The sequence below is a fragment of the Solanum dulcamara genome, chromosome 11 (assembly GCF_947179165.1).
Source record: "Solanum dulcamara chromosome 11, daSolDulc1.2, whole genome shotgun sequence".
Lineage (NCBI taxonomy): Eukaryota > Viridiplantae > Streptophyta > Magnoliopsida > Solanales > Solanaceae > Solanum > Solanum dulcamara.
This window is the reverse complement of record NC_077247.1, coordinates 56,175,993-56,192,604: the sequence shown is the minus strand read 5'-3', so window position 1 is coordinate 56,192,604 and position 16,612 is coordinate 56,175,993. Positions and strand designations below refer to the sequence as shown.

The 16,612-nt window shown below is 36.3% G+C and overlaps 3 protein-coding genes across 3 annotated transcripts; 2 read left to right on the top strand and 1 right to left on the bottom strand.

Annotated features, from left to right (window-relative positions):
* Positions 1-2,385: 2,385 nt before the first annotated feature.
* Positions 2,386-3,733, top strand: LOC129874036 (EPIDERMAL PATTERNING FACTOR-like protein 2). The gene is made up of 3 exons (XM_055949257.1): positions 2,386-2,876; positions 3,094-3,134; positions 3,218-3,733. Exons 1-3 carry the CDS (start codon positions 2,768-2,770, stop codon positions 3,479-3,481), a joined length of 414 nt encoding a protein of 137 aa, XP_055805232.1. The 5' UTR covers positions 2,386-2,767; the 3' UTR covers positions 3,482-3,733.
* A 6,232-nt stretch (positions 3,734-9,965) lies between these two features.
* On the bottom strand, positions 9,966-11,693 carry LOC129873775 (cysteine desulfurase, mitochondrial-like). Its single transcript, XM_055948950.1, has one exon. The coding sequence runs from the start codon at positions 11,625-11,627 to the stop codon at positions 10,257-10,259; it is 1,371 nt and encodes a 456-aa protein (XP_055804925.1). The 5' UTR covers positions 11,628-11,693; the 3' UTR covers positions 9,966-10,256.
* Positions 11,694-11,910: 217 nt separating this feature from the next.
* On the top strand, positions 11,911-15,384 carry LOC129873045 (uncharacterized). Its single transcript, XM_055948037.1, has 2 exons — positions 11,911-12,197; positions 12,696-15,384. Exon 2 carries the CDS (start codon positions 12,722-12,724, stop codon positions 15,110-15,112), a length of 2,391 nt encoding a protein of 796 aa, XP_055804012.1. The 5' UTR covers positions 11,911-12,197; positions 12,696-12,721; the 3' UTR covers positions 15,113-15,384.
* Positions 15,385-16,612: the final 1,228 nt, after the last annotated feature.

Here is a 16,612-nt window from a genome sequence, read left to right as displayed (position 1 = left end):
TCCGATGCTGTTTACGTTTTTCATAGATTTAATTATTTGTTTATTTTTACGTTCATAGTTTCATCTTAGTAAAGTAATTTTTCAATACTAATTTTTTCACAATTGAATTCTAAAGTATTATTATTATTTGCTCCCAACAATATGGTAAATTGACTATTGAGGTAATTCTTCAACCTCAAACATTATAAATTTTAAAAGAAACAATTCTTTATTGTCATAAATATTCAACTTTTGGATTTTTTTTTATTAATGTTCATTATGAATTGTTGTAATTCCATATGAATTGAATTGTTTACGGCAATAATATTACTAATCAATACTCTCATTCGGAAATTTTATGAGAAAATTCTTATATCGATAAACAGTATTTTCAATAGCCAAAATTTTTTAAATATAAATCATTCTTTGAAAATAAATTTCTGATAAATACATACGTAATGAATAATTTATAGATAGAGAAGGCGGGGGACACATGGGTTTGGAAAAGTCATGGAGAGAAAATGGATTATCATATTTGAGGAATTATGAATATGGAAGGTTTCAAGGGACAGAAACTAAGGGAGAAAATAAAAAGAATTGAGTGTTTTAATTTTGAAAAAAGAAAATAATTAGAAAAAAGTTGGTTACATGTTATAGCTGATTAATTTTATCTGATGGTGTAAAAAAGTTATACACTGACGGTGCACAAAATTTAAACTAACCTCGCAAGTTAGCTTCTCATTTTATTTTTTGTGGCATGTTTTTGTAGCCATAGAAATATAATTGCAGTGCCACCCTGGATAGATCCTGCAAATGCGTGATTCGAATTTAATCGAAGTTTTAATACAGACTTCAAAATTAAGTGGAAAACCAAAAAAAATAATATATAATTGCATATTTAAAATCACAAAATTTAAGAATACATTTAGTAACTTCCTTTTTTTTTTAATCAACATGAGTTGTGGTGCAGTGGTGAGACTGCTCCTCCCTTAACCAGAGGTCTCGATTTTGAGCCCCGGATATGAAAAAAATCCTGTTGGGAGCGCCACGACCGAATAGGCCCTACAAAGCGTGATCCAAATTTAGTCGAGGCTCCACGGACTCCGGACACCGGGTGAAACCCCCCCCCCCCAAAAAAAAAAAAACAAAAAAAACTTCCTTTTCTTTTTGAAACTTAAAAAAAGGGCAGTCCGGTGCACTAAAGCTCCCGCTATGCGCGGGGTCCGGGGAAGGGCCTGACCACAAGGATTTATTGTACGCAGCCTTGCCTTGCATTTCTGCCAGAGGCTGTTTCCAAGGCTTGAACCCGTGACCTCCTGGTCACATGACATCAACTTTACCAGTTACTCCAAGGCTCCCCTTCTTCTTTTTGAAACTTAATGTAAGCTAAATATTGTCTTATAAAACAACATGTTACTTACGATCTTTTTTATCTTACTTACCCATGCTAATTAGTTTAAACAATTAGCGCTAGTTAACTTCGAAATAGTCAATAATCATTTTTTTTTATATTATCAATTTATAACATTAATGTAAGCCACAACTCTCATCCACAACTCTCATTGTTTGTACGTATTCCTAGCAAAGATTTTTATCATAGTTATTAATTAAATGCCACTAAATCTCTCTTTCGTGGTATATATGCGCAAAAAAACCAAATAAACCAATAAGGATACGTTTGGTTTATTGTATTACTCAAATAATCATGGTTTAAAAAATTATGTTGTTTTATCCGGTTACTAATTTCAATTTATTTAATATGGGTAGAACTTTTACATCAATCCGTATATTATTTTATATCAAGACCAATATGGAATAACAATGTCATGAACTCATGATTAATTATACATAGAAGACATTCTAGAAAAGAAAAAAAAACTGTCCTTTTAAAAAAATCAACACACAAGTTTAAGTTAGTGTATATCCCGTTCGTAGTACAATCAAACGTTCAATATAAATAACTTATGCCTTACTAATCTATGCATAACCTACTTTCTTAACCAAAAGGCCCCAAATATCTTTTCTTTTAAATTTTAAATAGTATACATTGTTAGAAATTGTTTGGTTGATGAAATGGAATAAACAAGGATATTCAATTGTATTATTTTAATCCCATCTTTCATATGAAACAAATTATCTCACTATTTATAAAAAAAATAATAAGATAATAATTCTGAGATTAAATAATAGTCATTACCAAATGTAGAAAAAAATAATTTCATGACCCGAAATTATTATCCATATCTCACCAACCATTCAAGCGATCTTTATGTATTGGAGCATGTATCGTATTTTGCTTTTAAAATTTCAAATCTTACATTATTTTTTTTAAAAAAAAACTTATATTATTTGAGTGAGCGGATGATATGAAAAATTGTTGACATGATGTATAAGACCCTCTCATCCTGTTGTTTTCAATTCATCCGTGCGTATTTTTATTGGTGTGAAAGAGTAAGGAGTGGCTCATGGCACGAGGGGAGTTGTTGAGGCTCTTCCCTTGAAGGCTAGCCTTCTGCAATACTCATCCTCTTCTGTCTTCCCCACGTTCCATCACACTCCCAATTACAGAAGGAAGGCGACATCTGATTAACAACTACTTATCATTTTCATCATCTACTTTTAAACTCTTTCCTCACATCTCCATCCTCACACCTTTCCCTTTCTTGCTTCATTTTCATTTTACATCAAATCTACTGTATCTTTTTTGCAAGAATCCCTCAAACTCCTATATCTATAACTAAAGGAGATAAATTCACTTTCAAGTCAATCATTCCTTTTGAAATTTGAAATGGGCTGGACTCAGCATTTCACATGTCACCAAACAATTCGCTCTCTTACAATTTCACTTCTCATTCTTACTATTTCAAGCTTATCCCAGTTGACATTCCAAGCTGAAGGTATATTTCTTAGCCTCCTCTGTTCACAAAAACAGAGTACTCTGCTTTCTAGCTCACACACACACACTAAAGTATTTAGAAGTGTTTGTTGACACGGACAAAGTCTGCGAAAACCTCAAAAATTATTTCAATATTGAACACTCGAGCACAACTTTCCACTTTCATCCTATTGTGTTCTCCAAAGAGCAACTTAGTCTAATTCATTTTCATTTTGCAGGAAGAAAATTGCTTGATACTCACCGTCATGGGGATAGCCAGGTAAAATTTACACAATGTTTACGTTTTTTTATTTTCCTGATTAGAGTAGTGTTTGATAGTATTTTTTTTTGTGTTGTACGTAGATAGAGAGTGAAAAGAGAGCAATGTTGAGATCACAAATTGGGTCAAGGCCACCTAGGTGTGAAAAAAGATGTGGTTCTTGCGGACACTGTGAAGCCATCCAGGTTCCGACAAATCCCCAAATCACAAATGGAAATAAGAACCACACTGTCAACAACAACAACAAAGCGTCCAACAGCATTGCCTATGCGAGGGACAGCGACAACTCAAACTACAAGCCCATGAGCTGGAAATGCAAATGTGGGAATCTTATCTTCAACCCCTAAGCGACAACTCAAACTAAGTACAGTCACCTTGTACATGAATCATTGCTACTTTCTTGTTAGTTTTTAAGTTGAGCTTTAGCCCCAAATAATCCCTTAAATTTGGGCCTAGGTCTATTTTTGTCCCTATTTTATTAGTACCTTAAATGCGTACGATCCTTCAAGTTTACAGAACTAACGTTAAGTGTGTTGTGTTTTTCCGTGTCCAAATAAAATAACAATCATGATCAAGGATTTCTTGCCTACCTTAATATATTTTTTCTTCAAGTTTTGTGGGAATTCTCTTGTCTACACTTTTTATGTTTTTGTGTTAATAGTGCTAAAAAAATTGAGGTAAAATGTCATTTTCATTAATTTTAATAGTCCGTTGAGTATGTTTTCATCAATCCTATCAAAAGTGCTTATCTTTTGCAAACTTTAAAATCACCTTATTTCATAAGTGTGTTCCAAAACAATACTTATAATTAGAAACAATATGTTTGACAAATAAACTTTAAAAACATTTATGAGCAACAATTAGTGTTTGATCAAACTTTTAAAAATGTTTCTAAGTGTATTTTTCTCTGAATGTTTTTTTTAAAAAAACTTTTGAGCAAAAGTTTTTTTTTTTTTTTGGTTATGATAAACAACCCCTGCTGCTCCATAGAAGTACTTATTCTCCCAAAAGTTTGGACAAAGACCTCATTTTGGAAAAAGAAGAAGCACTTTTGGCTTCCAAAAGCTTGGCCAAGCAGGTTATTAAACTGGAATGAACCTCAAATTTAAGGGACCATTTGGGTCTCGTCTACAAATGAATGACTGTCGCTTTCTGTTGGGATATTTTTTTCCCCCCAAAATCTGATTTAAGGTAGGTCTAACGTTAATCAGCAATTAATTGTAGCAGTTAAATAAATTTAGTACCAGTAATGCATCTCAGTAGGAGCAGTATGAACCTTCCTACGATGATGAAAAGTTTTTGAGAAAAAAAGAGAATAGTAGCGAATCTCTTGAGCGTGTAAAAAAGAGGTACAAAATGGCAGTAAAGTAAATGTATAAATCCGTAGAGGTTGCTAAAAGGGCATATGTAATAATTGACCTTACCCTGTTAACAAATCAGGCAGTAGAACTAAGAGTAGGCAGGTGGAAGATTTGGTTAAAACTGTTTACTGCTATTACTGAAAAGCTGATAGTATCGTATGATATGGCCATATTTTTTACATTTATTGGAATATTAATTTGGATTCTGGATGCCACCATTCTGACTTTAACCACATTCCAGACTTGTACCTTCTATCAAAATTAAAATCACCCACTACGACTACGCTCACATTTACACAGCTGAAATAGATATTATAAAATTACGTTTTCATCATCTTTATACGCAAGCGTTTAAGTTATGAAATGAAAAAAGAAAGAGAATTAATTAGTGTATCAGTTTTCTAGTTGTCTTCTGACTCGATGTTACTTTATGTGAATTGGAAGAAATCACTCACACGAATTTTCTTGGTTTTTTGGCCAGTGGGAAAAGAAGCAGTTATCCATATGAGTTATTTAATTTTGTTTACTATTAAAGACAGTATCCGTATTCTGGAACCTCATGCAAGCTAGCACATGTCAAACGTTGAATTGTTCCATACACAGTATTTGCAGCTTTGTCAAGTAACCAAAACCCAAAGCTCTTTTCCTGAGAAAAAAAGAAAAATAGAAAGTTCAAATTCTAATTTACCGTCAAATCTATTTATAATAATATTTCACTTATTTTATTAAAAAATTCCAACAAACAATAAAGAGTTTGTCTTACTACTCATACAATCTGACGTATGGTACTCCGTGGGAGAATTTAATTACATTCTCAACTCAAAATTTTCAATTTTTCTTCTTTTTAATTCAAGCAAGACAGAATTCTTACTCTGACATTCATGCATAATTACATATACTTACACAAGAGATCAATTAGCAGCGAAATCAGAAATTTGATGAAGAATGCAAAAATAATTCAATTGTGTTAAAGGTATGTAAAATTAAATATACATTCATAATAGCTAACATTTAACTTGATACATCTCCCCAGCAAAGGAGTGCACAGGACCATTCGCGCCGAAGGGGCCTCCGCCCATGAGATGGATGCAGGCTTAACAAATATTCTTACCAATAATTTGTGCAGCAATTATTATCATCACCTTGTCTCACTTTCCCTTCTAGTAGTGATAATTAACGAGTACAGACGAATTTATTAGTCTCCCTTTGCTTAAATTTTACATTCTGCTCACAGGCAGTAATGAGGTCTGTCGTCTATACTCTGTTACATAAAATGCAATTTTATGCAGCATTTATCTGAAATTAGTAGTTATTTGACAGTCGACTAAAATAATTTTTTTTTCACCACAGATTTCTCAATACTATCATTTTCGACCAGTAATTTTAATATGATTCTGCACTCCAACCATTCATTGTTGCACACCATTGAATACTTGGTCAATATCCGTTTTACCCAAACAAAATCTTTTTTCCTCTCAACTGTCCCCAGCCAGAACCCTCTGCAGCGAAGTTAATAACGCGAGGAAAGGGTACAATTGAGGTAATTCATTTACCTAAATAACGTAACTCAAAAAGTTTTAGCCGAATGTGTTTTGAGTTTTTGGCTAAAAACACTCTTAAATTATACCTAAACTTAAACTACATCCTTCTATTATTTTTCTTGATAGAAAATATTCTCCAAATATTTGAAAGTAGACAACTTTCACTCTTTTGTTAAATATTGTCAAAAAAATAAAGGATCCTACAAAAACATGTTTACTTCACGTGACTTTCAACAAATTTTTCCTGCGTAATTTTATTACCTACTATAAAAAAACTATCCCCTTAATTAGCATGAAATGGTAATATCTAGAGACTAGAAACCAATTCATAATATAGATAGAAATTTAATAAATATCACACATCCATCCGAGCTAAACAAGAATGAGCATGACATTCCATTTTTTGTTTGTTTCCCTAAAAAGCAGCGAACCATAGTTGGTAAGGGTGTGTCATTCCCAAAGCCTTTGTTGTTCTATATGCTTTTCTTTAATTTTCGTGACGCTACTGAGAATTCCAGGGATCAATCAAATCATAAAGACGTTGATCTACTGCTCAAATAATGAACGAAACCTGTATACCCCTCCAGCAAAGGATGGCGACAGAGAATTCTTTAATCCCAGTTTGTAGGCAGATACAAACCATTTTTTTTTTCGAAGAATGCAAATCCAGAAATCTGAATGAAAAATTGATGCTAATTTATCATGCATTTTTGAGTCTCAATCACTTTCCAGCTAATCCACGCACGAATACACATCTTGGAGTAGACAATAATATCTTGAGATCCAAAGGATAAAACAGGACATGGAAAGGGAAAGCGACCACTGCAGTAACATATTTGAGGCAAAGTAAGCAAGGATTTTTTCGTTCCAACTTTAAAAAGTTTTCTGGTTGATCTATCATTTTATTTCTTCTTGCTCCCCGCCAGAAGCCTCAAGATCGCCATTGGTACTAGCTGTGAGGCCCAGAAAGCCTCCAAATATATCCAAGACCATAAAAACTACAAGACAATATGGTGATCCAATCTGCAGTCTTTAATTTTTGCAATATACAGAACGACCACAATTAACAGCATTTTCGACGACAAGATAAAGGTATCATCTTTTGATTGCTGAAAGAAAACCTTTTTTCTAAAATGATGTGCACCTGCCCAACTCAAGCGCACCTCAACTTTTCTAACCATGCACCTATGCCTCCCACCAGCACAATTACCAATGATCCTGTTTACGTAGAAAGATTGAAAAAAGTCCACAATTATCCCTGCTTGGGCAAACTTCTAAAAGACAAAAATGCTTATTTTAAAGAGTTAAGGTGATTGGCCAAACCTTAAGGGGGGAAAATAAGTTTTTTGAGTAGAAATAAAAGTTTTTTCTTCAAAAAGCTGAAAGAAGTAGCATCTCCTCAAAAGCTCTTTCTGAAAGCTTTGACCCAAGCACACATTGCTCCTTTAATATGACAATTGTTTTTCAAAGTGATTAACCAAACACAGTAAACCACTCTCCAAAATACTTTTTCCGGAAAGCATTTCCAACAACAAACACTTCCTATAATAAGCAGAATTTAAACGCATGACATGCTCCAAATCACTTGTCTACAAAATCCATTTGGACTTCATTGACAGTCGGTCAGGCACACTCCTGATCCAATGTTTAAAACAAGGTCAAGAAACTATTTACATACCATTGGGATCCAAGGAAGTGCTTTCACGATGCACATCAACATACCAGTGCACGGTGTGTTTAAATTCTCAGCTTTTCTAACAACTATATAGAATATCAATAGAAACCAGGATCTAGCTATTCTGAATTTACAGCATATAAATGCCCTATAAAGTTTGACAGAAGATGAAAAAGTCGGCTGGTAGAAGCAACAAACTACCAATAGAATTTAGGATTCATGCTCATTTGGTTGTACCTTATTTACCTACTCTAAGAACCAATCCTTATCCAGTAACAGAAAGCAAACATCTCTGAAGAGTGTTTCCCCTTGCATGCTATCAATACAATCAGCACCATAAACACAATCTACTAAGCATCTTTGACCAGTAATAACACAAATACTATGCAACTAGCGCTATATGAAAACCTGTGGATCACTGAAAGTCCAAACTTCCCCCTAGCAGCCCAAACTACATCTACTGTTCATGAACAACTAGCCTCAGTACAAGGGAAGATAGTACAAGCTGGCACAGGGATGATTTCATTGATAAATACAAAGCAAAGATATCACTCCTTAAAGAAGCAACTAGAAATAACAGAAATCAAAGTGCAACATAAGCACAACACTACTTCAATTGTCTTGACTCTCAAAGCATATTCCTAAGTAAAAGAAATGTCCTCCAAAAGAAAGAAGGCACTACATTCAACAACCCTGCAGAAGCTTCACTTATTCCCTCATCACTCTCATTTAGATGAAGATGTCATTTACTTAAAAAATTTCTTTGTTTGCTTTTCATTTTTCTTTTTCTCCGATGCCGACGTGTATCTGTATTTGGGTAAAATTAGCCGGAGTACAAGGCACATGATGATTAGCAAAGAAGGCCCAGAAAAGTAGGTGACACCGGAGAAGTTAGCCATTCAAAGAGTTCCCAGTGACATACAAATGTTATCATCGGGATGAACCAAAAACAGGCGATCCAAAGAGTAGAGGACTTGTGCCCCGATGACGTAGCCAAGAGGTCAAAAAGGACAGATATGTTAGATATTATTGTACGAATAGGCTGAGCATGACAAAGAAATATTGGTTGGCACCACTAACGGCATTTCCACATGGACAACATCCATTGGTCATAGTAGATTAGGGCTCGGGTGGAGCCTTTTGATTGCCTTATGCTTTATCTTTGTAATCTACAAATAGGGTCTTCCACACACTTGTATGAAAATCGATTCCAAGAAATACAACGGCAATACATTTACATTCTTGTGCTCCTAGGTTTCCTCACTTACTAAGTCTTTGTCTTATAGCATTGATTACACAAGTCGTTCTTGGAACTGAAGCCAACAATGCCGGATTCAATGCTCACCCACATCATCGAAGCTCAAAAGCTTCATACGACTTCCTTTTTATTTGCATTGTTATCATTATGTCATTTTTACTAATTATCATCGCGCTAATAACCAAACCTAATGAGTTAAACTACGACGCGTGTCTATGACCTCATAAAAATTTAACTGTACCATTTTCTCGGTAAATAGGATTCACAGGAAAGGGGGAGAAGGATGCAGTAACATAGACCAGGATTCCATCAATCTCAGTCTCTCCATGATCTGCTAGCAGTACGTCTCCCCAGAAATGACTTGAAAAAGGAAATCCTAAGAACTCACCTAGTAGCCCATGACATCAAATATGTGGATAGTACCAGAAACCACTTGTAAGACGTCAATCATGAAGAGCTTCAAAGTAGCAGGAACACACAAAAATTTAATCGAATTCAATAGATAGGGCAAATGTTAACACCCTAATCAAGGTGTTCATTGCCATAGAATAAGATCTTGGAATCTTCAAATGTGCAACCTTCAGATTAATGTCATAACCAAAAACCTTCAAAGCATTCAGTTGATCACAAAACTAACTAGAAGGAAGGACCTTAAACAAAGATGGCATCAAGCAAACAGCAACAAGGAACACAAGGCAAGGTGCCCTCCCATATTTTGCAAGGCAACATAATAAAAGAGTACAGGCAAATTTCATTCTGCGTCCCCTTGATATTTTTTCATCAAAGCACATAACCCTGTAGAGTTCAAACCACGACAAGATGATAAGTGTCCTATGCTATGTCACAGGCAATCGTCCAATCTTTTCATATCCTGACGTGTATAGTAGAGGTAGCGAGTGCAGATCATTGAATGCAGCAAATACACCCTACATTATTTTTCTAAAATAATCAGAAACACCATAAACTTTCCTAACATCGTGCAAACTGCAAACACAGTTGGGTCAAAATCATATAAGTTTTGCAATGGTCACAAGCAGAATATTAGAAACCAAAATCCAAGGGCAGAAACACCCATAATTTTTACCAAAATAGATGTTACATCCTGTCACTAAAGCAACTCAGCGGCTATGTCATACATAAATACAGCATCAACTTACAGTCGACGACAGTCTTATTGCAGAAACTTAACACATAAAGATAGCCTTGAAGCTCAAGAACATATTATAAATATTCTGAACAAGAACCTGGACGATCAACTTCATTCCACATGCACGTGTAACAATAAATCTAATGCTGTGCCCACTGTATACTCTTTATATCAATACCCTCTTTAACCATTTCATAGAGTGGGCTCATTTCCCTCAATTTCTCAACCTGCTTGACTGTAAGATCAACCGCACGATCAATCTCTTGCACAGTAGTAAACCTCCCAATTCCATATCGAATTGATGTATGGGCCATATCTTCTTCAACTCCCAACGCCCTCAACACATAGGAGGGCTCCAAACTCGCACTGGTACACGCACTTCCACTTGACACTGCAACCTCCTTCAGCCCCATCAACAAGCTCTCACCTTCCACATATGCAAAAGATAAGTTCAAATTCCCAGCATATCGCCTTTCAACACTTCCATTTATAACAATCCCATCAATCTTAGACCTTATACCATTCAGTAACCTTTCCTGCAAAGCTTTAATCCTCAGGTCATCATATTCCATTTCCTTCATTGCAAGTTCACAAGCTGCCCCAAACCCTACCACTAACGGAGTAGGTACTGTCCCACTCCTAATCCCTCTCTCTTGTCCACCCCCACTCATCTGGGGCTCAACCCTAATCCTTGGCCTACGCCTCATATACAAAGCTCCAACACCTTTCGGCCCATAAATCTTATGCCCACTTAACGACATTAAACTTATGTTCATCTTCTCCACATCAATTGGAATCTTCCCCAACGCTTGTGCAGCATCAGTATGAAAAGGAACATTAAATTCTTTGCAAATTTTCCCAATTTCCTCCATAGGCTGAATCACACCAATTTCATTATTCACCATCATAATTGATACCAAGCCCGTATCTGGCCGTATAGCAGCCCGAAGCTTCTCTAGGTCAACAAGGCCATCAGACTCAACAGGAAGGTAAGTTACATCAAAGCCCTCTTGCTGTAAGTGACGGCAAGAATCCAGAACGCATTTGTGCTCCGTTTGAGTAGTAATAACATGCCGCTTCTTATCTCTGTAAAAATGTAAAACTCCCTTGACGGAGATGTTGTTCGACTCAGTAGCACCTGAGGTGAAAATTATCTCCTTTGGAGAAGCCTTAACTAGAGTCGCGACTTGGGCACGGGCCGCCTCAACGGCCTGATCCGATTCCCACCCGTAATAGTGAGTTCGGGAATGAGGATTTCCGAAACGGGAGATATGGTAAGGAAGCATAGCGTCAAGAACCCTAGGATCCATCGGAGAAGTTGCCTGCATATCTAGGTATAGAGGTCTACCGGATATTTTTACACCTTTCATCGTGATGCCGGTAGTGTCCTCCTCATACAGTTCTCCAACCACCGCTGCCGCCGTGGAGAAAGGGCGGAGATGGCAGGTACCATGGCAGGGTTTAGGGATAGTGCGCCGCAGCGCTGTTGTTAGAAACTTCGACAACATCATTTCAAAACTCGCCGATTTCTAAGCGGTTTGTTTTGTTATCACAAAATAAAATAAACACCGCGTTACCGACTGAGACCCCCTTTTTTTAAATTTTATTCGGTGAAACGTGGCAGCTTCTCCGCTTTACATTAAAATTTGGTTGATAAAACGACAACGTAACGACTTATAACGGCGTCGTTTTCCAGATAAGGGGTTGTGTAAACGCAACAGTTGTTTAAATTATACAAAAGGAGGGGAATTATATGTGGTTTTCAAATAAAGTGAGAAAAAGTGGATCTTGATCTGAAACTAAAAAAGGAAGAAAAAAGGTCACATCTTCACCTCTTCTGATAATAGTTGATTCAACCTCTACAAAAACTACTTGCCACCCATAAAACTCTTAAACCATTTCCCTTTGGCTTTGGAGTTCCAGTAATAGAAGCATATTATTACTAAGTTAAGGATCTTATTGCACCTTTTCTTCTATTTTAATCATTGACCAATATTGCCTACAAAGTTACCCACTTTTTGCATCATTACCATTGGAATCTTGCATCCAGACTCTGAGACTCGCTTCTATTAGTGTATCAGGTATGCCTTTTATTTCTTTATATCTTTTTTCTCTTTTTGTTTTCTGGAATGATTTCAAATTTAGGTTGTTTTGATTAATTGGTTAGGATATATTATCCTGCGCGTATGCAAATCTTGTGAAAACAATGTGTTTGTTTTAATTGTTGCAGTTTCATTTGCCTGCACTCTTCTTTAACAGTTTATCTGTTATAGCATTTGTTGCTGAATATCTTAGCTCCTCTGGCGTCTGTTTAGATCTGGATGAAAGTAATTAACTAGTAGTAACTTAGATCCAGAAAGTAACCAATCCTTAGTATAACTAAGTTAATTTGATTGTCTAACATTGTCTACCAATGCCTATGTTAAGCAGTATTGTTGTTTTGTTTTGTTTAGATGTACCACCTTAGTATTATTCTCTTGATATGTCAATTATTCTGTAAAGCTAGAATTAGTGTTTTCATGGATTCTCTCTGGCTTAAGCCCCTAAATTGCACCTTCTTTTTTGGATCTTTTTTAAAGCTGGGTTGGATTAAAAGAAAATCATCATGTTCAAGTACTCGCCTCGTAGAAACCAACAGAGAAATAAAGGCTTCAAGGTGAAGCATGCTCTTCAGATATGTGTACTTGTCGGTGTTTGTATCTGGCTGCTTTACCAAGTCCAGCACTCACGTAGCAAGAAAGCATCTTTTGAACAAAACACAAGAGTCTCGGAGAAGGTACAAACTGACAATGATGTTTTAAGGTTTGGAAGGAAGGACCTCCAACCTCAAAAGAAGGAAGTAGATATTGATGATGAGAAACTGAAGGAGGTGACAGAGGAAGACGAGCTTAAGCATTTTGATGATGACACCAAAGTGGAGGAGCATGACCATGATCTAGAAAAATCAGCGGAGGATAGTGAGCATAAAGGGGAGTCAGTGGATGACGATACAGGGATGGGGAAAATCCAGGAAAAAGAAGTGAGTGAAGACAATGTTGAAGCAGAAAGCAAAGAGAATACTGAAGATGGCAAAGGTGAGAGTAATGAGGAGGCCACTGTCACGAATGCCAACAACAGTGAAACTAATGAAACCAGAGAAGAAGATAGTGAAAAAGATCAGGTAAAGCAAAGTGGCATTGAGGGTGAAGAAAGTAAGGACCAGGGATTAGAGAAGGACGTCAAGGATGTTACAGAGAACAATGACAAGGAAAGTGAAAGTGAAGAGAAGAGAACCGAGGGAAATGTTGATGCAGGAACTGATTTGAAAGAAGAGAAGGCACAAAGCGAAGAGAGTGGAAGTGAAGAAGTAGTTGAAAATGAAAGTGAAAAGAAGTCGGTGGAGTTGGAGGAAAGTAATGAAGGCAAAGTAAAAGAGAATGACGAGAGGAAAGAAGAAAAGAATGAGGGAGACAGCAGAGAGAATGATGAAGCCGGTAAAGAGAAGGAAGAGAACCAAGGCAAAACTGAAGAATCTAGCTCATCGGAAGATAAGGTTCATGATGAAATTGATGAGACTAATGAGGCTTCAACAGTAGAAAATGGCAAGGAAGAGAGTTCATTGGTGAAAGAGAATTCACATTCTGAAGACATGACAGGTACAGAAGGAGATGGTAATGTAGCCTTGAATAATGAGGAGGAATCCAAGAAGGGAGAAGATGAGTTGCAAGACAAGAAAAACAAGAACGACGCAAGTGATGAAAGTCTGAACAAGTTGGATTCAGATGCTGGAGAAAATAAGATGCTTGAACAAAATAGCTCTGCAGATGCAAATTCTGTTGGAGAAGTGAGTAATGAAAGCAACACTGAGGACAATTCTAATGCCACAGCAGGAAACCATGATGCCACTAGCCAGCAGACAGAAACTGGCAATTCTGCCTCTGAAACCATTCAAAATGAAAAGAACAGTAATGATAACTCCAATCATGCAGCTGGAAGAAATGAAGCCAATGAACATCAGCAAGAAAATGAAAACTCCGCATCTGATTCCATACAAAATGAGAACAACTCTAGTGATAACTCAGATCATGCAGCAGGAACGAACGAAGCTAATGAAAATCAGCTAGGAAATGAGAACAACTCTAATAATGACTCCAATCTGGCAGCAGAAACCAACGAAGCCAGTAAGCAGCAGCAGGAACAGGATGGTTCTACTTCTGACACCAAACAAAATGAGAAGAACTCTGGTGAAGACTCCAATCTTGCAGAAGGAACCAATGAAGCCAATAAGCTGCAGAAGGAACAGGACAGTTCTGTTTCTGACACCAAACAAAATGAGAAGAACTCTGGTGAAGACTCCAATCTTTCAGAAGGAACCAATGATGCCAACAAACAGCAGCATGAAAATGAAAGTTCTGTCGCTCATACCACACAAAATGAGAACAACTCTGGTGAGGGCTCCAATTTTGCAGAAGGAACCAATGATGCCAACAAACAGCAGCAGGAAAATGATAGTTCTGCCACTCAAACCACACAGAATGAGAACAACTCAATTAAGGAGGCTGTTTCTGTTGGAGATGGCACACAGAACGATCCAAATGCGCAGCAGTCTGAGAAAAAAGATTCAAATTCCTCAGCAGATGAAGAATCGGTAACAAGTTCAAAGGGCTCTGAATCTGTTGACCAAAATGGTAACTCTGTAACAGCTGGTGCAACTGAGAAGTCAACGGGAGGTGGGAAAGATCAGAATGAGTTGAACCAAAAATCAGATGCTACTTCTGATCCAGGCTCTGAGAACAAAATAAATCCCTCAAATGACAATGACGAGACGGACCCAGATCAAAACAAATCGATTGATTCTTCCACCTCAAATAGCAAACCTGATGATAGCCAGCAAAACCAAGTCGAGTCGACAGATTCTGCGATTCCTCGAGAAGAGACAGAGGCTCGTACTGATCTGGGAACATTGCCTCAGACAGGAAGCGAGGGGAACAGTCATGAAGAAGCTGCAGCAGAGTAACATAGATACCTAGTAGTAGTACTATTTTATGCTAAGGTTTTATTCACATTCTTTCTTCTTGTTGCCTTTTTCAAAGTCTTTTAAGGCAAATATGAAAAGTGAGATATCTTCGGTTTGCTTGCCTGTTGATGCCGAAAATCCATCATGTAACAAATATGTAGTTTGGTGTTGCGCATAACTCAGTTACTTGATTATCTCTAATCCATAAAGGTGTATCTGCATGTCTGAATCGTGCAATTTTCTGTGCATTATTATTGATAAGGGTTTCTTCATCTTTAGAACATATTGCCAAAAACATCTCATTAGTTTTGTACAATTTTTCACTTTTACAAAATGGTAGTAATATAAATTTTCAGTTCATTGTTGACTTTTAAATGATGGAGATTCTTGTCCCATTCAAAAAGTGAATTGGAGACTCAGAAGAGTAAGGTCAATTACAAAATTCTCCATTCTTATAGATGATAAATGAAATGGGGGTATAGGTCTCACTTCTTGTAGTATCATATTGTCCCAACTTATATCAAAATGAGTAGTATTTCATAACGTTTAACTGTTTTTCTCCAACTGGAGCTACTGTTCTTTTCATTTGTTTCCTCCAACTTAATTATGCACTTACACAGAGATGTAGAGATTGTACTGCAACTACACTGCAGAAAAGATCTCTGATCTCCTAAATATTTCCAAAGTCATGCATAGATTGATCTCGTGTTCTTATTCTACATTTTCTATGGCATAAAATAAGACATTCATTAGCGACTAACTTATTAGCCTATTAGTTATGCATGTACCAAAATTTAAAACCAAATCTTGCAATGAATTATGCCAAGTTTCATGTGAAAGGAAATTCAAAACTAACATTGAGCCCGTTTGGACAACTTTTGGACGCGTTTGCCTAATGCTAACTTTAAGCCAGAAAGTTCTTAAAGTCAGTCAAAAATGAAAAGTTAGGATTCCTAACTTTTTTCTTTCTAAGTGCTTAAAAGTCATTTTCTTTGACCATAGAAATTACTTTTATATCCCTTATATTTTAATTAAATTTCCAAACTACCCTTTTTATTCTTTTAACCCTAAAATTCACATAATTTTCCACATTTAAGCACTTTTATCCAAACACTCAACTGCTTATTTATAAAAATAACTTTCAGCACTTTAAAGTTCTAAAAGCACTTCATACATAAAAGTTACTTTTTTTAAGCCCATCCAAACGGGCTCATTGTATAAAACAATTTTGCATTTTATGTGGAGATATTATTTGTTTCTTTTTAAACATTACTCCACCCAAACGTCATCTAAATGAATTTCCCAGGAAAAGAATAACGAACATAGTCGGTAATGGTCGCCAAATACCGTCCTTGAACAATTACAAACCACGTCTGTCATTGTAATAATATTTGAATTCTTACACTAGCAACAAAAATTGACAATGTCACATCTGTCACTTATACTATTTCAGATCTTAATCTAGTTGCTAGAAATTTTTGGCAAGGGCATTGTAGCGTA